The sequence below is a fragment of the Leptodactylus fuscus genome, chromosome 6, assembly GCF_031893055.1.
Source record: "Leptodactylus fuscus isolate aLepFus1 chromosome 6, aLepFus1.hap2, whole genome shotgun sequence".
NCBI lineage: Eukaryota > Metazoa > Chordata > Amphibia > Anura > Leptodactylidae > Leptodactylus > Leptodactylus fuscus.
In genome coordinates this window covers 16520889-16545410 of record NC_134270.1, presented here as the reverse complement: position 1 = coordinate 16545410, position 24522 = coordinate 16520889, and the positions used below count along the sequence as shown (strand labels likewise).

Sequence of the window (24522 nt, the reverse complement as noted above, 5' to 3'; positions counted from 1 at the left end):
CATGTACCACCGTCACATTTTGGGCAGATGAATTTAAACATGGCCCTACCAGCTTGGTTGACGATGAACGTTCGAGACGGCCAAAAACTGCAACCACGAACAAAAACATTGCTCAAGTTCACCAAATGGTGCTAGAGAACCGTTGAATGAAGGTTAGAGAGATAGCAGAGGCTCTTTAGCACCATTTGGTGAACTTGAGCAATGTTTTCGTTCGTGGTTGCGGTTTTTGGCCATCCCGAACATTCATCGTCAACCAAGCTGGTACGGCCATGTTTAAATTCAGCTGCCCAAAATTTGACGGTGGTACATGATGGTGCAGAGTCCCTGTACACAGTGTCCAACTCGTCCTTTAAAGGGATTCTACCATTAAAAAAACTTTTTTTTGTAGGTAACACGTCGGAATAGCCTTTAGAAAGGCTATTCGTCTCCTACCTTTGGAAGTGATCTCCACCGCGCCGTTCGATCAAAATACCGGTTTGTACCGGTATACTAATTAGTTCTCTCGCAGCGATGGGGGCGGGCCCCAGTGCAGGAGATGCAATGAGGGCGTCCTCATTGCTGCTCGAAAACCGACTCTAGCGCCGTCTCTGTCTTCTTCTGCATCCGCCCCTTCCTTCTTCGGCTTGACGTCGGACGCTTGCGCAGTACGCTCTGTTCGGCGAACTTCGCCGAACGTACTGCGCATGCGCGAAATTGCGGTGTCGGCACTGTGTCCGCGGGCATACACAGTACGTTCGGCGAAGTTTGCCGAACAGAGCGTACTGCGCAGGCGTCCGACATCAAGCCGAAGAAGGAAGGGGAGGATGCAGAAGAAGATAGAGGCGGCGTGGAGTCGGTTTTCGAGCAGCAATGGGGACGCCCCCATTACATCTCCTGCGCTTGGGGACGCCCCCATCGCTGCGAGAGAACTAATTAGCATACCGGTACAAACCGGTATTTTGAACGAACGGTGCGGTGGAGATCACTTCCAAAGGTGGGAGACGAATAGCCTTTCTAAAGACTATTCCAACGTGTTACCTAGAAAAAAGTTTTTTAATGGTAGAATCCCTTTAATTTGCGAAGGCGTATTGCCTTTCAAAAACAAATCTCTAATGACACCTCGATATTCGATTTTATCCATTTTCACATCGACTCACTACAACGACTGTCAAAGAAAAACCGCCGGTGCAAAATGGCTGAAATTTTTGTGAGTACATTCCAGCGCATGCGCGAACACATTCCCCAATTTTGGTTGACGAGTGTTGCCATCTACATGTGGTGGTCGGACCCTCTTCAGACTACCCTCGTACAGTTTATGTTTAGAGGCCGCAGAATATTCCGTATTATTCTGTAATTTTACAATGTACTTTTTATGATAAACCCCGAGACTGATGACATAAAATCGACCTCCGTTTTATATGGCTAAACTATTAAAGGAAATGTTTTAGAAAGAGAACAAAGCGCCTGGAACGCGGCGAAATCTCTGATATAAACATCAATGACTTTCTACGTGGAGGAATTAATCTCCAAGGAAAAGAACATCCGGCCTGGATGATAACGGGATGGACTGAATGTTTTGTAAATACAAAAATGTGCAATGATCAAAATTGTCCTAAAAACTTGAAAATAAAGTGGTTTCCCAAAATATTTGGATTTTTTTTAATCAAAAGTCATGAGAAATCGCAAACTTGGGTTCATAGTACATGGTAGTTTGCGACCTGGGATCCTTTCCATAGGACTCCGGTGGTGACCTCACACATAGCACCAAGGTGTGGACCCATCAGCCATATCTAATAGTATCGGTCCATCGTCAGTTTCTTGTGTCACCATGTTGTACGTCATAACAGGTCTATGACATCACATCAATACCTTGTGTATATATACGTAGGAATGATAGAACGCTAAATAAGTTCTGGTTGGGGGAGTTTGAGGTAGAAGAACATGACCGACTGCACAGAGCCAAGTCCTCAACTCCATCCAACACTCGAGGGATGAGCTAGAATAGAGATGGCAAGTTGGACCTTCTCAATGTTCCAATGACCTTGGAAAAAGTCGTCTGGATGAAGGGGCAAAAGTTCCCACGGGCTAAATAAAAACGCAGGAGAACACAAAAGTAACAACAAAGGGTTACGCCCCGCAGGGTGTCTGGTACAGTCGTGTTATAGGATGGAGCAGAGCTGGGGACCAAAAAAATATCAAAAATATATTTGACAAAACTTAACTTAAAATGGTCATTTTCTGGCAACACATTTCCATGAATGGGTGAATACTAGGTAGGCCACTTAGCGTCCTTGGGAGTGGTCCAAAGTCAAACTGGTTAGGTAGCATGGTGGGTCTGGTATACTTTACAGTAGTCACATGGCCCATAGGAACCTGTAGTCTGGTGACGACTCATTACCATTAATGGGATTAGCTAGTCCCATCACCTATAGTCAGTTCCTGTGTTATCTTTCATTGTAATCCTGTCAGCAATGGTAATGAGACGGCTACTGAAAAGTGATCTCTGCCGTACAGGAAGGGACAGCGTGTTGTAATGGTCGGCGGGAAAAGAAGAAGAATTCGGGATTTCTTTAGATAGAAAATGGCATGCAAAGAAAATCGAAAAACATGCCATGAAGATAAGATTATACAATGGTATCAATGCAATAAAATAATAGAGGTGGGGAGGAGCAGAGAATGGGGCAGGAAGGAGCATATCAATGGGAGTGTTGTGTAAGGGAAGACGGAGGACTGAGTTGTTACTTGAAGGAACCTAAGTGGTGGACGACCAATACGGTGAGAGCAAGAATGAGCGAAGAGCATCTGGAAAGTCTGGGTTCTCCATGATAGAGTCAGCGGCCCATTGTTCAGAAATAAGCGAACAAGTTGCCAAGTACATACCAAGTACACAGTGTGCAATGTAAGGCAGCGCCAGAGAATTCCTTTTTGACCAATGGCGTGAATGTAGCGATGGGAGAATGAGGACAGGGCTCAGGACCTCTTCCAGGGAAACCCAGAGTTTGGAGTGAGTAGAACGGTGCCAGTCCAGGATTCGCACGGCTATTGCAGCCAAAGTAGTACTGCAAGCTACCCGGGACTGCCAGGCCTCCCCTCTGTCTGGGTCTCATCAGGTTGCTCCTGACAATTCTGGGTTATTTAGATGCTTAGAGAACATTCTTTGGAAACACTTTCATGCATGCACGGCTCTCTCATTTCACTTCTATCGAAAATTATGAAAACTTGGGCATCAAACAGAGAAAAGCCGTAATCGAAAAATGTGCATCTCTCATATGTTTAGGTTCCATTTATGTTTTTTGATTACCAATAAATACTAACCTGAAAACTACCACTGAATGGGGCCTTACTTCCACGGAAATACAATGAGACATCTTAGTGACGACCACCCAAAGTTGTATAAAATGGTCTTCTCAAAGCAGACAGTTAATATGGAAAACTGAAAATCCATCACAGAAAATGGGATCTGGGTAAGGGGATGATCTTCTCAACGAGGTGACTTTTGGAGAGGTTTCACTATAAATAGACAGAACGATATGTGAAAGGCCACCGATTTCTTCACAGCAGATGTAAGACAGGGGTCTCCTGAGCTCTGTTCTCAAGAGATGCAAGTTCCACCTCCGGGACCTTGTTGCGGCTCCCAGATTTTCATACGCCAAAGAGCCTGACATGTGCAAGAGACACCTGATCTAGAGAGATCTAGGTCAGGCCTGCTAATGAATCAGGTGCACGTCCATGTGCCAGAATGGAAATAAATTTGTCAAGTCAAGATGTCTCTGCCATGTCCACACCCTCAAAAAGGAAGCATAAATTGAGGAATGTGTTATATCATTAAGGATCACTTATTTGCATATTCCCTTCCCAAAGTTCCTAGATGACCATGTATGGTTTATGACTCTTCACACCTTCCGTCTCATGGCTTCTTTGTATGGACCTCAGTAATCCGAAAATCAAAAATGTGCGGGTCGCCTCTGGTGCTGATGGATATAGATGCATGGACTAAAGTGGTGAGTTAATCCCTATATAGGTTACGACATTTACGGCACCGAACTACAAGCTTCACCTAATGTACGGACATTAGGCACCTGACCCAGGAATGCAGCATAAAATGACGTGAGAAAGTTTTTAGCATTGGTGTGAATCCACATTGGAGTGTTCAAAAACTACCAACTTTTTGCCCTTGTAACAGTGTTGAAAATCTACCACAAATGATGGGATTGAGAAAAAACATCCCGTAGATGCAAACAACTCGTTGAGGTGGATGTCAAAAGTTGTCCTGAATGAAGGCTGGCGTAAACCGGAGCCAAACAATGATGGTGACTCAAACTTAAATGTCTGAATGCAAAAAACCCACAAAGACAAGAAGCCACTGGGGAAAAGTGCAAGTTGGCCAGATGGATACAGATTTCTGTTGTGCCATGCTGAAAGAGGGGTAGAATTTGGCACAGGCAACAAAAATCGATGATCCCTCACTGTACTGGTGGAGGAAATGGTGTTTGGTGGAATGTTTTCTTGGTACATCTTGGGTCTTCCACTACCTGTGTCTGCCATCAGGGATTTGGTGTCTGCAGGTCAAACCACCATCTCAGAATCTTTACATAGTAGATGAGATTGGTTGAAGATACAGGTCCATCAAGTCCAACCTATAACCCTATAGTGTTGATCCAGAGGAAAATTAAAAAATCCCAATGAGGCTTTTGGCCAATTGCCATGTCAGGGAAAAATTTCTGACTCCAATTTGGCAATAAGCCATGGTCTGCCAGAAAAAGTAAAGCTCCAAGTCAGAAAAAAACTAGATTACTATAGTACCATGCAAATGGGAGGGGCAGAATTTGGTGCGAAAAACAGTAAAACTTTCCTATACTTGTAGAGGTTGACTAATGGTTTTTGGTGGAATGTTTTCTTGGAACATCCTGAGTCCTCTAAGACCTGTGTATACCATTTGGGATTTTGGCCAAACCACCAACTGCAAACTTTTCTACAACCTGCCTCCTAATAACTAATAATTGAATTCCTATGAAAGTAAATATGTAACTTTTTCCATCTTCACCCAAAATTGCTCCTGACGACGACTACACAGCATTGTAAACTGGTCCTGAGTACGACTACACAGCCTTGTAAACTGGTCCTGAGTACGACTACACAGCCTTGTAAACTGGTCCTGACGACGACTACACAGCCTTGTAAACTGGTCCTGACGACGACTACACAGCATTGTAAACTGGTCCTGACGATGACTACACAGCCTTGTAAACTGGTCCTGACGACGACTACACAGCCTTGTAAACTGGTCCTGACTATGACTACACAGCCTTGTAAACTGGTCCTGACGACGACTACACAGCCTTGTAAACTGGTCCTGACTATGACTACACAGCCTTGTAAACTGGTCCTGACTATGACTACACAGCCTTGTAAACTGGTCCTGACTATGACTACACAGCCTTGTAAACTGGTCCTGACGACGACTACACAGCATTGTAAACTGGTCCTGACTATGACTACACAGCCTTGTAAACTGGTCCTGACTATGACTACACAGCCTTGTAAACTGGTCCTGACAACAACTACATAAACTGATCCTGACGACGACTACACAGCATTGTAAACTGGTCCTGACTATGACTACACAGCCCTGTATGGCATGTTGTCGCAGTTCTAAAGGTCGAAGGCGGTCCAATGCACTACTTGGGTATGGACTCTAATAAAGTAAAATAAATAAAACACAAGTGCGCAGTAAACAAGAGAGAAACAGAAGGTTTAGTGTCCTTTTAATAACCAACTGTACAAATATAAAAACAATGGTGATGTCGTGTAAAAGACATATCCTCTGTATTTTTCTCTTAAAAGTTAACGTCTTTTGCAGATACCCGATTTCACAGCTAAAATTAGAATTGCCCATTGCACTTCATTGCAGGTCATAATGATTTAATAATTAGTATCTATATGTATAATATCTATATGGTTACATTTATACAGGTGTAAAACACTAATAGAAAAATGACCAAGAATTACACATTATTTTTTTTTTTTTGCAAACATTCTGTACATGGATTTGTTTCATAAGAGAATAAATGACATCACTATTTGCATATGGAAAGCGTCGGCCATAGGAGATTATTCTGTCACGTAAAAGGAACTTCACAAAACCTTAAAGTGCAAAAAGAAGAAAATGAAAAACAAAACATTTTTAGAGGGAGACTCCTAGGGGTACCGAAAAGTTATACTGGCACCGCCTCAATAATTAGAATTTATACCATGTCTTCTGCCAACGGACCTTGAACACCGGGTTTTCACGTCAAATGAATTTTTGAGAATGCCAAAAATTGATGGTGGGTTGATGGATTCCCTATAAATGGCCCATATACCTCCATTAGGTATCAGGATGGAGCTATTCCTGCCGACTCTCTCATACCCATGCGTGCTTGCATTTCGAGCCTTTCGTTCCTCAACATCAACTATCCGGGCAATGTTGGCAAAACTCAATACAAATAATAAATAAATTATATTTAGTTTCTACATGTCCGCTCCTTTATTATCCTAACATCTGCCAAGGAAACGTCAACCAAATACCTAACAGACATTGTGTAGTTGACCGGTCCAGCTAAAATTGGAAGGCTCGTCTGACAATCTAATGCGTAGGGTGCCCTTAAAATTGGAGATTTAAGGAACCTGTTGGGAAGACCGGGGGTTAAGTGTGCCGAATAGCCCCACTGTAATGCCATCTGTGTCCACATTATACCTTTATACTCACCCAACTCCTGCACTCTTGGTGCAGAGTATACCATGGCTTCAGGTACATATGCCAGAGTTCAGGTACATGCACAGTCAAGTCCTTGTGTATGTCCCCGGCTTCAAAGAACAACTGAGAAGGCATCGGGAGCACCAGAGAAGAGTCCGATGAGACTCCTTTCTAGGCAAGTATATATATTTATATTTTTTTAATGTGGCCATGGATGGTTTTATGACAGGTCTATTTAGTACAATAAACCCCTAGTCCATAAAGACCTGTGGGTAGGTTAGTGTACCAAATAGTCCTGACAGATTCCCTTTAAGACTGGCTTCAGTCCGTTAAATATGGAGTGGACGTTGGCCATATTTCCTGTACTGAGACAGACCCGGACTCCGAGCATCATAACCACCTATGATACAAGGAGTCCCTGCAACTCTACAGTGCAGGGACTCCTAGCATTACTATTATGAGGGAGTCCCAGCATGGCAAAATTTGGCCAATATCCAGTCCATGTCTCATGGACCGAATTGGTCTAAATAAGGAAAAGGTTTACTAAATCCGTCTATAGCAGTGTAAACCTAGACCCGACGGTCTAAAAATGTCCTAAATTTATCAAAGTGACACAGTATACAATAAATCTGGTGCATAAACTACTTTACACTATTAGTTGGCCTACAAAATTTTTAGTAATTTTGGTGCGTTAAGTCATAATACATGTGTGGCAAAACACAGATGACAGTTTTTGGTGCAAACTGAGCCAAAATTCTGGTGCATTTCACTTAGTCAATCTCCCCCCTACGTTACGTTTCTCTCATGCTGGAAACCCTAGATTGTATTTGGTGCCCTCGACTTGGCAAGAGGTATAGGTTGGGTGGACAATGGGTGCGAGTAACAAAAACAAACAAAAAGTCACACAAATAAAAATAGACAGACTAGGTGAGTAGCGGGACACGAAAATACTGGACCCAGACCTTAGGTAGGTGTACGGGAAAACAGAGAAAAGCAACGGAAGAAGGAGGAGAAGAAGGAGAAGAGGGAGAAGAAGAAGAAGAAGAAGGAGAAGAGGGGGATATTTTGCTTAGAACTAACAAATATATAGATTTTTACTTTCTTTTTTATCACGAAAACATGAAACATGGAGAGGAAATGAAGCACGTTATTTACTTGTTATATACAAAGACTTATCGTTTATCCTTAAAAAAGCCTTGGTCTGTGTTGCTTTCTTTTATAGTCACAGTCAGAAAATTAGAAGTCACGTCCGTCACTACTACTTTCTCCAAGTTGTCCACTGGGGGCCTCCAAGGCTCTTCTTCTGGCTCTCCGAAAATCCTGGCAACAGGAATCCGGGCAATAAGAGAAGGCTTCCTGCCGTGCGTTAAGAGCGCTTCGCTGTAGAAGTCAGATACCTGCTCCGGGCACTCGGAGTTGATCTTAGTTCTAGGGATAACAGCGTCTTTGTAGAGTTCCCCCTTAGTCTTTGTCCTATGTATAGACGTGTCGGTACTCGACTTTCCATGTCCATGTTGTGAGGTTTGTACGAGTCCATGTTCTTTAGATATGAAACAATGTTCAATTTGGCTCGAAGATCCCAGATCGGAGTTTTGTCGCCTTGCGAGCTGTATGACGCCGTGCGTGGAGTGATACTCTAGCGGTCTGGAGACATCCGCTTTGGCAGAATTAATTCCCTGTTCAGTCTGGCTGGTATGGTTGGCAGGAGACATTCTCAAGGTTTGGATGTTCGCCTTGTGGATGAGTTTCGCATGGTGCAATTTTTTTTTCTTTTTGATCTTTAAGGGGTAATGTTCTCTCATGTCGGAACTCCCCAACCTGTCTTTGAAGATGTCGGTTTGAGTTTCACTGCTCTCCTGGGATGAGGTGGGAATGCTCCTCAACCCTTCTCTGGACCGAGACGATTGCAGGTCTTGAGGAGGGTGCCCTGGATATGGGACTCTTAAACCTCGGGTGGACTCGCTACGGAATTCATAGGTCTTGGCGTTGGCTTTGGCCTGTGCCTGTGAAATTGAAGAGCGATTTTGAGCATACAATAATTTACAAAACACACAGTAACGTATTAAAGTGATCGTTCCAGGATTGTAACGTATTACCATTCTCGAAAACTTCGGTCCCTTATACCTCTGTCTGAATGGAGTGTTGGTCAAGCTAGGGTCTGCTAAAGAGAAGCCAAGTATAGCACTTGGCAACCTCTGACGGTCCCATACAGCTAAATGGACCAACGCCAAACCTGCACGACTTACTTTTTATTTAGAAAGGGTCTACAATGGGCCCCATTCTGGTGATCAATGGGTGTACCAGTGGTTGGACCCCACTGATCTGATATATCACTGGCCTGTAAATAGGTGGTAAGTAGAGATGAGCGAGTATATTCGATCGAATACCTCCGCCGCATAGCTCCCGGTGCAAAAACACTTCCAGGGCATCTAATTTTTACTGCCCCTCCCACCTTCCCTGGTGCCGGGAGCTATGTGGCCGAGGTATTTGATCGAATATACTTGCTCATCTCTAGTGGTAAGTTGTCATCTCAGCACAGCCCTTTACAGCAGCGTTTACCAATTTTTTCAGACTCTGGGCACCACTGAAGAAAAAAAAAATTCCTTGGGCACCTATAACAAATCATTTTTACCAAAAGACAAAAAGGTAATGTTGCATGAAGGCGTGTGGGCATCTTCACAACCAGAGTGTGGTGGCCTTTTAATGGGTTTCTAAGATACCCCTGTTGCCACATTAAAGTTTGGAGAAGGACACAAATTGATCGAGGTCAACCCCAATATGGAAAGTGTCCAAATCTGTGAAAAAGTGGTATAGTTGGAAAATTAAGAAAGACCTGCCTGAGAAACGGGAGAGGCGGGAGGAGGTGGGGTGGTTCTGATCACAAGACCCAGGAACAGAACCCCGGAGTAAGATTAAACTCCTTGGACAACCCGTTTTAGGTGGCCATACCACGTCCAATAGTTATTGTTCGAATGAATTATTTCTCCCCACTTTCCCATACATGTCCACACTGAACTACACCTCAAATCCACTGCTAATGGACCGAAGAAAACAAAAATGAAAAGATTCTTATTCTCTGGGAGTTCTCCTTTAAGATTTATTCTACATCAGGCAGCAGAGCCACAAATCTGCCGAAATAATGAAGATGACCCTAACGATACAAGAAGCAGAACCTCAGTCTAGCTTTGTGAATGGAAAAAAAAATAAAATCTAACTCAGTAGACCTCATAGCTAAAGAAGAATTTGCAAATTTATGCAAATAATTTTGGAAATTTAAGCAAATGGTGTAAAACAAGAAAACTATTTTCCAACCAGAGTCACGGAAGGATTTCCTGAGCACATCCAAAGATCAGGGAAAGATTTCCAGTAGCAAATCACAATAATCTGTAAGTTAAGGTTACCTTCAGAAGGAAAGTCTTGGGCTTCGGACCCCTCTTCTTCGGCCCGTACAATTCTCTTTCTCGCTCTCTGTCATAAGAGATAAATCACCAGTTTGTTTCACCAACCTTAAAGCAGATCCTTAACATGAAGAGCAGAAAAAAGGTTGTTTTTTTTTACCTGTCCTCAAAGGCGGCCACTAGTCTGGCATCCAAGATGTTTTCCTCGGGTTCCCATGTGCTGTACCTAGAAACAAAAATAATAATGAAATAAAGGTACCGGTATATTTTCAGTTAATTCCAATGACTGCCTACAGGGGTGGAGCCAATTTTGGCCTTAAAGGGAATGTCAAAAAATAAGAAAAATAATACCAAAAATAGATACCGTATATGCTCGAGTATAAGCCGACCCGAATATAAGCCGAGGCCCCTAATTTTACCAGGGGGGGGAGGGGATGCAGCAGCTACTGGAAAATTTCAAAAATTAAAATGGTCGGAGTTTTTGGGTGCAGTAGGTGCTAGGGGAAGGGGAGGGGGTGTTTTGGTTGTCTTCTGTCCCTTCCCTGAGCTTGAGGATTGAGTTTTTTTCCCCCACTTGGAATTCAGCCTGGCTGACTATAGGGTATCTGCAGTGCTCCTATTAACCCCTTCCTGACAGAACAGGAGCACTGCAGATCCTTTATATTCAGTAGACCGGGCACTATCAGACACAGGGATACCTAATGTGTTTGTGTCTCATAGTAATTTTCTACTTTTATATGTATTCTAGGGAAAGGAGGGATTCACAACTTTTATTTACTTTATTTTTTTTAATATATATATATATATATATATATATATATATATATATATATTTTTAAAGCTTCTTTTTTCCCCACTATTTTATGGGAGATTCTATACATTATTATTGCGGCTGGTCATAGACCCCTTCCCAAAAAAAAAAAAAAAAATTTTTTTTTGCTTGACTCGAGTATAAGCCGAGGGGGGCTTTTACAGCACAAAAACTGTGCTGAAAAAGTCGGCTTATACTCGAGTATATACGGTAGTTAAATTTTTTATGTTTTTATAGTTCGGACATTTTTGCACACAGGGATTCCTAATTTGTTAATATTTATTTGTGATCTAGGGAAAAAGGATTTTTATTTGGAACGTTGGGAAAAGGGCCTCAGATTAAATGCCCGCAATCAGAGAGAACTCTGATCTCCACTGGCACCCATATAGAAAAAAAATCTTAGATATCCTCTGTTATTATAATAGTAAAAGTACAAAAAAAAAAAAAAAAAAAAGTAAAAGTAACCCCAAAGGTTTAGTCATGGTTCACTTACTTCTGAGACCAGCCCTTCCACTTCACCAAGTACTCCATTCGACCCTGTAAAACAAAGAAGCAAAGTAATCCATTATAGATCATATAACAGGAGGACATATAATGTATAGTATGAAAGATGTAGAACAAAAAAAAATCCTCAAAAAATCATTTGCAAATATTCTACGGGGCCCTCCAAAACCACATAAGGCCCTGTTCACATCAGCGTTCGGGATTCTGTTTGGGGAACCCCTGAACGGAAGACACCTTAACTCGTATTTCGCCTCGTAAGTAGCTTCGTCGAGCAGGTGAGGGGGCGTGACTGAGCTCTGACAATGCCCACCTCTGATTGCAGCAGAGCCACACCCCCTTGCCTGATACCACTCATTAGAGAGTCTAGTTAGGATATCGGGCATCAAAACTAAGAGCAGTGATTGCTCAGGAATGGTGGGGGCTAGAGAAAAAATTCCAACTATGTCAAAAATCAGTAGAGGGGCGCCTAAAGTAAGGAGTGGATTTTTTAAGATAGAAGTAGTACGGTATAAACAGCTTCCTTTACATTTCCCATTCCTAGTGATGCCAAAAAAACACAGCCAAATCTGTAACAAAAAAAAACAACCCGAAATCGGAAATTCGTTAGCGTTATCTCAGCTACTACCTACGTATCATTAATGTGTTAATATAATAATATACTATCAGTTCTGCACATACCCTGAAGCGTTATCATATTCCTTGTATTAATGGACTATTATTGATTTAGTCATTGCTGAGATGGAGAATATGCAGTAATGGCATCGAAACATGTGAAGATTTTATTACAAGGCAATGTTGATCTGGACGCCTCTCCTGGATGAATGAGAGGGACTCAAGATCATGGAATCCTACTAAGGGTCTGCACTAAGATGGTTAGAGAAAATCTATAAAACTCTGCAAAATTTTTATTTATATTTGCAAAAATGGTGAACTTTTCATTGTCTACACATTTAAATGGTTCGGGGGCCCGGTTCACACCTGCGATCAGGGTTTCGGTACGGGGAGTCTGCTTGGAGAGCCCCCAAATGGAAACCTATACAAGAAGTTCTAGTACAACGTTATTATTTAGATCTTCACAGGTACTTACTAGGAGAAGAAGATTAGGAGTATATTCCGGTGTATAAGACGACTTTTTAACCCCTAAAAAGCTTTTTAAAAGTTGGGGGTCATCTTATACGGTGGGTATATGGGGGAGGGGGGCGGAGGAGTGGGATCATAACATCACCACACTCGTGCCGCTGCTTGTTTTCTGCAGCAGGAGTGGAGTAATGCTGTGGGCCCTGGCACTTGTCCTGGTGCCTAAAACCCTCCCGGGTATCCCGGGCTATTGCAGCGGATGACGGATCTGTAAGGATAATGGCGGCCCCCACCGGCCCCATACCTCTAGAGATGCATGCTGGCTCCTTGCGTGGCAAGGTCACAGGAGCCGACCTGTTCCTAGGACAGCCGGGAGCCTACTGAAGCCTACTATATTACTATAGCGGCTGGTCAGCTGTCCAGTTTCTGCAGGTATTAGGATGGAAACCCCCGGGGCAGACAGCAGCGGTAGTGTGAACCCTCCTTTACAGAAAAGATGGTTAGGGACTGGAAAGCAAATAGAAAAAGAATTAAAGAGTATGCCAAGGGTTGAGCTGAATTTTGGTGGTGTCTTTGCCTTTATTCGGATATACTTAAGATATAATGTGGACCTAATCTGTCAGATGCCATGTCATGAGGAGGTCAATGCAAGTAGAAGTGTATTTTTTTTTTTTTACTGAAAATTGACATATTGGCCTTCTAGTGATTTGTGCACATGGTAACGTCATCTTTAGAGATGAGCGAGTACTGTTCGGATCAGCCGATCCGAACAGCACGCTCCATAGAAATGAATGGATGCACCTGGTACTTCCGCTTTGACGGCGGCCGGCCGCTTAACCCCCGCATGCCGGCTACGTCCATTCATTTCTATGGAGCGTGCTGTTCGGATCGGCTGATCCGATCAGTACTCGCTCATCTCTAGTCATCTTCTACTGTGCCAAAAAAGAGCAGTGCGGCAATTTTTGCTGCATGTTCAATGCCAAACACTGTGTAAAACCCTGGGGGTGACCACACAATGAATGGGCGTACAGATCCATTTCTGCTCAAAACTACAAATTAAGGAAGAAACCCAAAGCTCAGGTGAAGGTCTCTGCAGGCACTACAAGACAGGATGTGTATCTACTATGTAAGGTGGGATTCACATACGTGATACAGTCTCTGTAGGAGACTCCACTGCAGATCGGCCCAAAATGGACGAAGAGGAAAGTCCTGCAAGGAGGATATTTCTCTCTACCTTTTTCAGTATAAAACTGGCGGAAACCTGGCACACCCCATTATAGTCTATGGGGTCTGCGGGTGCCTGAAGGGGAACTGTTTTTTTTTTTTTTAAGCGAACAGGCTCTCCGTCTTTCAAGCCCCTATACGGACCCAGATAGCGGAGACCCAAATGACCCTAGCACCAGCCTTCCTTTAGTAACAACTTAGTTAACAGCTCTAAGTAACACACACAGAAAAAACGAAACATAAACCAATCTATAAATTTCTCTTGTCTGATTTTTGTTCTTTATGCCCAGCCAAATTGGCACATGGATAAATAAGGTGCTTCTGACTGTCCTTCAGTTTTAATAGCCTCAATTAAGCAAAATCCCCCCATAGTAGTTTCAAGTGATATTAGACTTTCAATCTGTCCCAAGTGCTGTGATACCAGGTAACTCTAATGCTGAATTCAAACGCTGGTGTTTTTTTCCTGCTCATGGAAAAATGAAGTGAGCTGCCCGATCTTGCAGATTTTGTTGCAGTTTTTTGAGCCAAAGCCAGGAATGGATTAAGCAGAAGATAGAAGTATAAGAACTTCCTACATATTTCCTATTTCTTTTACAGCCATTCTTAGCTTTGGCTCAAAAAACCACAACCAAACCTGCAACAAAAAAAAAAAAAAAAAAAAAAAAAATCTGTTTCCACAATGTGAGGCCTCGGCCTTAGAATCATTATCATGGAGTCAGTAGGCCAAAAATACCAACTCAGTTTCCTATTTTTCTACAGCCCAACTCCAACTCCTTCACAAATGGCTGACAAGATGCATCAAAACTCCTCTACTACCTGAAAAAAAAAAAAATACAGCAAAAGTAGGGCAGATCACAAAAGAGTCTACAATATCTGTGACAGAAGAGGCCTCAGAGGACATCCAATAGCAGAGTCCGTTCTAAATCTGCCTTCCATTAAAAGAAATCAGAAAAAAAAAAAAAAAAAAAAAATCACCGTCCTGCTCAATCTTGTCACAGATTCGGCAGCTCGGGAGTCCCTGACGATCAGGTCCATTCATCTAAGTCTACTCAGCAAAGGAATACCGATGCCCTGTAGCAGAGTACGGGAGCAGAAAACGAGAAGAATTATTCTCGGACTAAGAGGTCACCTAAAATTGTGTCCCCAATGCTACCACCACAACCCTGACTATAACTGTGCAGCTCAGGCTATGTTCACATCTGAGCTGCAGCGAAGTCTTCCTGAAAATCAGTAGAAGAAATAGTCTGGTATGGTGGACTTTTTCCTCCGCCGGTTTCAGTTTTACAACAACAGACCCCATTATAGTGTTTGGGGTCCTGTGTGCCTTATCGCGGTTTTACCGGTCCACCTCTCCATTGTTTTGGTTTTGATACACCAGAACAATGGACAGGCAAGATTTGGGTAAAGCTTCTGTTGATGCGCCATGTTCTCAATGTCTACCACCAGGACTTAGACATAACAGTTACAGCTACTTCTTGGTGTCTGTAATGTCCTAATGTCTGTTCTATGACAGTATAATCCTTCATACATGGTGTTCTGTTGCTTTTTCTACCCCATTTTATCTTTACGCAGGGTGACGTGACTGTTACCGGCAGTGTATGAAAAGCCGGCATGCTATACAGGCGCCCAACCTGGGGCCAAGTTTACTGCCAGGGCATTCCCCCCAAAATACCTAGGCATTGTATATAATGCCCGGAGTTTTTAGACAATGTATGAAATGTGAGAATTGTTGCCTGAGGCGAGTGTCGTATCGCACGGGTTCAAAGTCTCCAAGCCTGAGGCAACCATATCGTGCAGGTTACGTCAAGTGCCTTGCCACGTGATCGTCGGAACAAAGCAAGCGAAGATGTATTTCATTCTTTGCCATTCTATGGAATGCCTAGGGTAATGTGTGAAATGATGAATCGTTTCGTACATTGCCGGCTAGTTCTCGGCATTATATACATTGCCTAGGCATTCTATAGACTGACGGATTTCACACATTGCCGGTAACAGAATACAGAGCAGTCTGCTCCCTTCCCCATACATTACTGATAATACTTGTGTATTTACATGTAATTCTGCCAGGAGTAACTATAAAATAGCCAACAAATGACAGGTGATAATCCAGGGACAAAGGACTGTAAAAACACAGGAAAAAAAAAAAAAAAAGAGAAATCTGGGCACTATTAGTAAAGTTGCATTAGTTTTTTGCAACTGCAAAAAAAGAACTTCCCTAGTAACAGGGAGTGAACAGCAAATTAGCTAGAAAGGAAACACCTAGCGGAAGGAACTTTTCAGAGGTTTTTCAGACAAAAAAAGCGACATTTTGAAATAAAGTGCATTATATTTTGGTCCCCATGATCTATTAAATGAAACTAAGGCTAGGTTCACACTAGTGCTCGGTCTCTGGGGATTCTGTCCCACGTTCTGCTTAAAAAATTCTGAGAGAAAATTCCTGCATTTTTCAGGCGAAAACAAGGTAGACCATATTATAGTCTATGGCAGGGGTCCTCAAACTGCGGCCCGTGGGCCACATGCGGCCCGCCAAGCACTTCTGTCTGGCCCCGCCGACAACACCGGAAGGCGTGCATTTATAATGAAGCTCCTGGGGAGCTCGGGCCAGGCCATGGAGCGCACTTCACTTTACCTATTGGAGGGCACCGCTCCCGATGTCTGTGTGACCTGCTCTGCCTCCGGCCCACTGTTTAAAAAGTTTGAGGACCCCTGGTCTATGGGGTCCACGGGTAATCACTTTTAAAGTGGATTGGATTTCCGTTTTTTTAGGTCCCCAAGTGGGCCTAAAGAGAGGAAACATGAACGCTAGTGTGAACCTTGCACAAGTTATCTGAGACTAAGAATGGAATTGTACCTGAATTTTCCCTGGGGTGCTTTTTTTAAGTGTGACAACCCTCACTTCAACACTCCACTACCCCGGCCACTTCTTTCTCATAGCTAACCTGACATTAAGGGCCCGTGCACACGGAGTAAACGTGCGCTCATTTTGACAAAACACACGTGTAAAGAATACACGTGTGAAAATTAGAATGCCATTGACTTCAATGACATTTTTTACACGTGTATTCTTTACACATGTAAGACTTAGCCTGTCAGTCAGTCTTCTTGGATTTGCACCCACTGACCTATGAAGGTTGTATAATTTATTGTGCTGCTGTGGACTTTGTGATAGTTTAACCTGGCGTATAATGATCTATATCCCTTTTCATGGAGTTCTGGTCCTACTCAATGATTGACAGCTTTTATTTTTTGTATGAGTGTGCATTTAGTGCTGTCAATCACTGAGGTGCCGCCCACTGGACTCCTAGGCCCAGAATAAGGAGATTTAAAAGGATTGTCCAGGCAAAAATTGACAACCTTTTTAACTTTTAAATTAGCTGAGGGCATTGATAAAAAAAAAAAAAAAAAAAAGCATACTCGCTTGTGCCCGATGCTCCGGTGTCCTCCCGCGCGTCCCAGTTCTTCTGCTCTGGTGGTTTCTGGAGTCTCTTCCAGAGTTCCACTGAAGCAGCCGATTGAACTCAGCGGTCACGTGACTGCTGAGGCCAATCAACGGCCTCAGCAAGAGGACCCGTGATGTCACAGGTAGTGACACTGGATACCCTTTGCTGATTGGCTTCAGCGGTCACATGACATAACTCTGGAACAGAACTTGGGGAAGAGCAGAAGAATAGGGGCGTGTGGGAGGACACCGGAGCATCGGGGACAGGTGAGTGTGCAATTTTTATTTATTTTTTTTAAAATTTAAGCGCCTCCAGCTGATTTAAAAGTTAAAAGAGTTGTCCATTTTTGCCTGGACAACCCCTTTAAATAAAAAAATAAAATTTACTCTTTCACTGAAGTGTAGGTAGATACCTTCTACTTCCGAGCTACCACTTGTACTGTCATCCCCAATGTCCACCAAGAAATCCAAAGCTAGGTCAACTACCCAAAGAGAAAGCTGGAGTTGCAGTGAGGTAAGGGACCTGATGGTCCCACACATGACTGTAGTCCATCCAGGAAACACAGTCCATGTGTCGAATGCATTTCCCACACTGACTATGGCCATGTGTCTAGAACTCAGTTATGATCCAGTGAGCTCCAGAACCTCCCGATCACTGAACTGGACTGACAGTTGCATGTCAAGAGGCTATGCCCTAAGGGCAACATACAGTGGGGCAAAAAAGTATTTAGTCAGTCACCAATAGTGCAAGTTCCACCACTTACAAAGATGAGAGGCGTCTGTAATTTACATCATAGGTAGACCTCAACTATGAGAGACAAAATGAGAAAACAAATCCAGAAAATCACATGGTCTGATTTTGTAAGAATTTTTTTGCAAATTATGGTGGAAAATAAGTATTTGGTCACCTACAAGCAATCAAGATTTCTGGCTCTCACAGACCTGTAACTTCTTCTTTACGAGTCTCCTCTTTCCTCCACTCATTACCTGTAGTAATGGCACCTGTTTAAACTTGTTATCACTATAAAAAGACACCTGTGCACACCCTCAAACAGTCAGACTCCAAACTCCACTATGGTGAAGACCAAAGAGCTGTCAAAGGACACCAGAAACAAAATTGTAGCCCTGCACCAGGCTGGGAAGACTGATTCTGCAATAGGCAACCAGCTTGGATTGAAGAAATCAACTGTGGGAGCAATAATTAGAAAATGGAAGACATACAGGACCACTGATAATCTCCCTCGATCTGGGGCTCCACACAAAATCTCACCCCGTGGGGTCTAAATGATCACAAGAACGGTGAGCAAAAATCCCAGAACCACGCGGGGGGACCTTGTGAATGAACTGCAGAGAGCTGGGACCAATGTAACAAAGCTTACCATCAGTAACACACTACGCCGCCAGGGACTCAGATCCTGCAGTGCCAGACGTGTCCCACTGCTTAAGCCAGTACATGTCCGGGCCAGTCTGAAGTTTGCTAGAGAGCATTTGGATGATCCAGAAGAGTATTGGGAGAATGTCCTATGGTCTGATGAAACCAAACTGGAACTGTTTGGTAGAAACACAACTTTACGTGTTTGGAGGAAAAAGAATACTGAGTTGCATCCATCAAACACCATACCTACTGTAAAGCATGGGGGTGGAAACATCATGCTTTGGGGCTGTTTCTCTGCAAAGGGGCCAGGACGACTGATCTGGGTACATGAAAGAATGAATGGGGCCATGTATCGTGAGATTTTGAGTGCAAACCTCCTTCCATCAGCAAGGGCATTGAAGATGAAACGTGGCTGGGTCTTTCAACATGACAATGATCCAAAGCACACCGCCAGGGCAACGAAGGAGTGGCTTTGTAAGAGGCATTTCAAGGTCCTGGAGTGGCCTAGCCAGTCTCCAGATCTCAGCCCTATAGAAAACCTTTGGAGGGAGTTGAAAGTCCGTGTTGCCAAGCGACAGCCCCAAAATATCACTGCTCTAGAGGAGATCTGCATGGAGGAATGGGCCAACATACCAACAACAGTGTGTGCCAACCTTGTGAAGACTTACAGAAAACGTTTGACCTCTGTCATTGCCAACAAAGGAGATAGAACAAAGTATTGAGATGAAATTTTGTTACTGACCAAATACTTATTTTCCACCATAATTTGCAAATAAATTCTTACAAAATCAGACAATGTGATTTTCTGGATTTGTTTTCTCATTTTGTCTCTCATAGTTGAGGTCTACCTATGATGTAAATTACAGACGCCTCTCATCTTTTTAAGTGGTGGAACTTGCACTATTGGTGACTGACAAAATACTTTTTTGCCCCACTGTATGTTGTCCTAATACTGCAATATTAATGTACCGCCACCTGCTGCCAAACCAGCTGAGATACATATCTGAAAAGAACAGGTTGGGCAAAAATTTGCATTTTTTTGTCCTTTTTTATTGATTTGCACCTTTCTTTCTGAGGTCTATTTGCTAATAAGTGCAAGCGGTGTAATAAATCTTACACAAATTTTCCGCACAAAAATTTGGGATTCCGCTGTTGTCAGATATTTCGTGATTTTGTAAAAGGGGCACATCATAATGCATTGTAAAATGTTACTCTAAATAAGCCACACCCCCTTTGCCCAGCGAAAAAGGAAAGCGATGGAGCCCTGTGTAGAAGCCTCCAAAATAGGTGCAAATAGAACTAAGCTGGGTGCAAACCTTTACAGCTACATCTTCACTGACTTTGGCCCCCCTGGTACTCCCATAATTGATTCTAATAGCAAACAATTAAACTGTCAAGTGGGTGATCTCCGATGGGACGTCATTGAGAGATCATGACAATTTCTCATATCAGATGCCAAAACCAACGTCATCGATTACAGAACGGGGACAGGCTAGAAGCCACTGGCCACAAAAACACCAAAACGGCACAATCAAAAATACATGGTTTTATATTGCACTGTAAACTTTCACATAATGTATAACTGCACGTTTTGGAGGGGTTTTTTGACACGCCTGGAAAATAGTGTTTTTTTTCCCCAAATGAATGTGGTATATGAAGCCATTTTTAGAGGGACCTCTCGGGGGACATTGGGATACTCAACCACCAGCATGTCCTTATGACCTGGCAGTATAGTATCATAGGCTTGGTTCACTTCTGCATTCGGGTTTCCGTTCGGGAAGTCCGCTTGGGGACCCCTCAAATGGAAATCTATATGCATAAAAATGGCTATTTTTTATGGAAAATTTGCCTCTATTTTTCACGGTTCCTCATACATTCGAGTTTATGAGGGATCCGTAATAAACGTGTTTAGATAGTTCACGTCCTATATTTCAAGGGGCCATTGACACGGTCCATTATACATGTTCGTTGCTGCTAAGGACGTGCGAATAGATCTACAAGATTGCACAGGCTTTAGTGCAGCATGTGAAGACTGTTAAACATGGCCATCGCAAGGCTGACTTTCCCATTTGTGTGAATAAGGCCTCAGTACTAGCAGGTTTCATTAAACAACCCTGGGGCGGACACTAAACCAGCGATTCATAAGAATGTCCCGGTGGCTTAGTGTCCTTTACAGAAGTATCTCTGTCTCGGTCTTAGGACTACAGCGCTCCTTCTCCCGTCCCCTGGGAAGGGAGTTACAGAAACAGATGAATGCAACTGTTTCTGCAACTCCCGTTCACCCCTATGGAAGATAACAAAACCGAGCGGAGCTGACACCTCGACTGTTCCCATAAGTCAGTGATGGCGAACATTTTAGAGACCAAGTGCCCAAACTGCAACCCAGAACCCACTAATTTATCACAAAGTGCCAAAACGGCAATCTAACTTTAATAATGTGCGGATCCACAATGGCACACAATTACAGACCTGAAAAATATGGTCATACGAATGGGGCTTTATAGAGCTTTGTGCTCCACTGTGACCCTCATAGAGTTCAATCTGCTGCACAGTGGTCCCCACACAGTATAATCTGCTGCACAGTGGTCCCCACACAGTATAATCTGCTGCACAGTGGTCCCCACACAGTATAATCTGCTGCACAGTGGTCCCCACACAGTATAATCTGCTGCACAGTGACCCCCACACAGTATAATCTGCTGCACAGTGACCCCCACACAGTATAATCTGCTGCACAGTGGTCCCCACACAGTACAATTTATTCCACGGTGGCCCCCACACAGTATAATCTGTTCCACAGATGTGTGCCCGAAGAGAGGGCTCTGAGTGCCACCTTTGGCACCCGTGCCATAGGTTCGCCATCACGGCTTTAAGTCCTGCCCTGGCAGTCAGGACTTAGAAGCAAATATTTCCAACTTGACAATGATTTGCTAAGATAGGAATAAGACTTTAAGGCTACAATTGGCATAATCATTGACCACCCCCCACCCCCCCTCCCCAGCTATTCCTCCCGACGCCTTCTTCTCCATGCATATGTACACCAGACTTTGGCCAGGTTTGCATGTCTTCTGACTAAAGAAGAAGGGAATAAGATAGCGCCAGACACTTCCATCTCCGCCACTGACGTGACAGTTTTAGCAAATACTCCTGTATTATTCCTCCTAAAAATTAGGACGAAGGTTGGCCGTAAACATTAGATTTTGGATTGCTGTCATGACCAACAGACAGGGTGGATCCTTCAGAAATTGTTGGACCGAAAAATGCAAGTCTGAGATTTTCAGCTAAAATGAAGGACTCCCCACACACCCCATTACAGTCAGTAGGGTCCCTTGGGATGTCTTTGTGTCCACCATTATTTCTGTGATCAGACGGACCGGTTTCCATTCTTCCGATCTGGACTCTTCAGCATGGCCAGTTGGCTGAAAATTTCCAGCACGCTCACGGCTTGTCCAGCGGCCAAAATGGATGAATCGGGCAACGTAAATTTTATGTGAATGGCTGGCATTACCAGATTGGACCGTGTCCTTACCCACCGAAACTGGCAGCATCAGACTGTAAGGAGCTCCCCTTTTACAATGAGAGGGGTAACATTTCTCAGAGGAATAACAGAGGGACGGCACAACAGTTACGAAAAAAGATGCTCCAGACTTGTTAGTTCATGTAGCCTAATGTATACCGTGCCAAAAAGCTCCTGGGGTATACATAAATGTCACATAGGCCCTAGTTCACCTATCTATGCTCTTTCGGCCATGTAACACTGCGTTTTTTGACTGTTTAGGTTACTGTATGGTACCATCGTGCGTCTCTATGACACGTATACGTCCCGAATGTATAGCGCCGACATACGGCTACGACATAATAACGTATACAGTGTAAGCAATAAAAATTTTTTTTAAAAATCTGTAATAATAATAATGACATATTTTGCGATTCTATACGGTGACAACCATGGTCATATATATTGGTTCATATATATACTGGTACATGCATGGTAACGTATATAGCCGGACAGTATATACAAGGCGGACGGGTGTAATTCTTCATATAATTTCCAATGGTCATATATACTGGTACATGCACGGTAACGTATATAGCCGGACAGTATACACAAGGCGGACGGATGTAATTCTTCACATAATTCGCATTTTCGGAGCATCTTTTCGCACAAAAGCTCCATGTCAGACCCGTTTATGAGTCCGGACACGTCAGGGGGGTATAGTATATAGATATTACCCCCGTGTAGGGCACGGCCAGGGATGGGGGACACATTTCTGAGTCCGGACATGTCAGGGGGGTATAGACTATAGATATTACCCCCGTGTAGGGCACGGCCAGGGATGGGGGACCCGTTTATGAGTCCGGACATGTCAGGGGGGTATAGTATATAGATATTACCCCCGTGTAGGGCACGGCCAGGGATGGGGGACACGTTTATGAGGCCGGACATGTCAGGGGGGTATAGTATATAGATATTACCCCCGTGTAGGGCACGGCCAGGGATGGGGGACACGTTTATGACACCGGACATGTCAGGGGGGTATAGACTATAGATATTACCCCCATGTAGGGCACGGCCAGGGATGGGGGACACGCTTATGAGGCCAGACATGTCAGGGGGGTATAGTATATAGATATTACCCCTGTGTAGGGCACGGCCAGGGATGGGGGACACGTTTATGACACGGACATGTCAGGGGGGTATAGTATATAGATATTACCCCCGTGTAGGGCACGGCCAGGGATGGGGGACACGTTTATGACACCGGACATGTCAGGGGGGTATAGACTATAGATATTACCCCCGTGTAGGGCACGGCCAGGGATGGGGGACACGTTTATGACACCGGACATGTCAGGGGGGTATAGACTATAGATATTACCCCCGTGTAGGGCACGGCCAGGGATGGGGGACACATTTCTGAGTCCGGACATGTCAGGGGGGTATAGACTATAGATATTACCCCCGTGTAGGGCACGGCCAGGGATGGGGGACACGTTTATGACACCGGACATGTCAGGGGGGTATAGACTATAGATATTACCCCCATGTAGGGCACGGCCAGGGATGGGGGACACGTTTATGAGGCCAGACATGTCAGGGGGGTATAGTATATAGATATTACCCCTGTGTAGGGCACGGCCAGGGATGGGGGACACGTTTATGACACCGGACATGTCAGGGGGGTATAGACTATAGATATTACCCCCGTGTAGGGCACGGCCAGGGATGGGGGACACGTTTATGACACCGGACATGTCAGGGGGGTATAGACTATAGATATTACCCCCGTGTAGGGCACGGCCAGGGCTGCCCCCATTACATCGCCCCCTGTCACCTTGCTCCCTAGATACCGCTTTACATGCTTATCCACCCACAGCCGACACAAGACATCTAGCAGGCCAGCATTCACATCAAGGTGCTCCCCAGCGCCCCCTATCTGCCTTCGGCCATTAAATCATGCGATTTCGAGGACTGAGGCCTAGCCTGGGGAAACGATTAGAAGGCGAAGGAGCAGGAGACGAAAACGCTGCAGAAAAAAAAACAACCAAACGCCTAAATCCTGCCCCCCTTCAGCCTACCTTACGGATGCGTCTTTTAAGAAGCGATTCAGCCGCAAACACTCGCTCCCCGACAGCGGACAGCTCCATATTCAGCTCCGCGGGGCCGCGCAGCGCGCTCCCCGTGACGTCACCACCTGTTGCTAGAGACGACGCTAATATGGCAGGCTGGAAGCTCCGGCACGATTTGATTGGGTGCCAAGGACGCCCGCCCCTCAGATTGTCCCGGCTCTTCCCTCCGATTCGTCTGTCAGTCCCATCGTCCGGGTCTACACGGGAGGAGAGGCGCTGAATGACAGAAGGCAGTGACGTCATCAGTGGAGCTGACGGCTCCATTGTGTTGCCTGAGGAGGCGCATTGTCTGTGCGCCGGGACTAGCGCCGTGTGCACGCCGGTTTTCAGTCAGAAACATGACAGAAA

The 24522-nt window shown here is 44.2% G+C and overlaps 1 protein-coding gene across 1 annotated transcript; it reads right to left on the bottom strand.

The window, feature by feature from the left end:
- Positions 1-5724: 5724 nt before the first annotated feature.
- CBX8 (chromobox 8) lies at positions 5725-24221 on the bottom strand. Its single transcript, XM_075279415.1, has 5 exons — positions 24124-24221; positions 11418-11461; positions 10274-10339; positions 10117-10183; positions 5725-8718 (listed from the first exon to the last, which is right to left on the bottom strand). Exons 1-5 carry the CDS (start codon positions 24190-24192, stop codon positions 7888-7890), a joined length of 1077 nt encoding a protein of 358 aa, XP_075135516.1. The 5' UTR covers positions 24193-24221; the 3' UTR covers positions 5725-7887.
- Positions 24222-24522: the final 301 nt, after the last annotated feature.

Excerpts from the sequence above, each read along its gene's own strand:
- CBX8 (XM_075279415.1), bottom strand. The coding sequence starts at position 24,192 with ATGGAGCTGTCCGCTGTCGGGGAGCGAGTGTTTGCGGCTGAATCGCTT. Across the intron at positions 11,462-24,123 it reads TTAAAAGACGCATCCGTAAG|GGTCGAATGGAGTACTTGGT; the intron begins GTAGGCTGAAGG and ends TTTGTTTTACAG. Across the intron at positions 8,719-10,116 it reads CCAAGACTTTCCTTCTGAAG|GCACAGGCCAAAGCCAACGC; the intron begins GTAACCTTAACT and ends TCAATTTCACAG.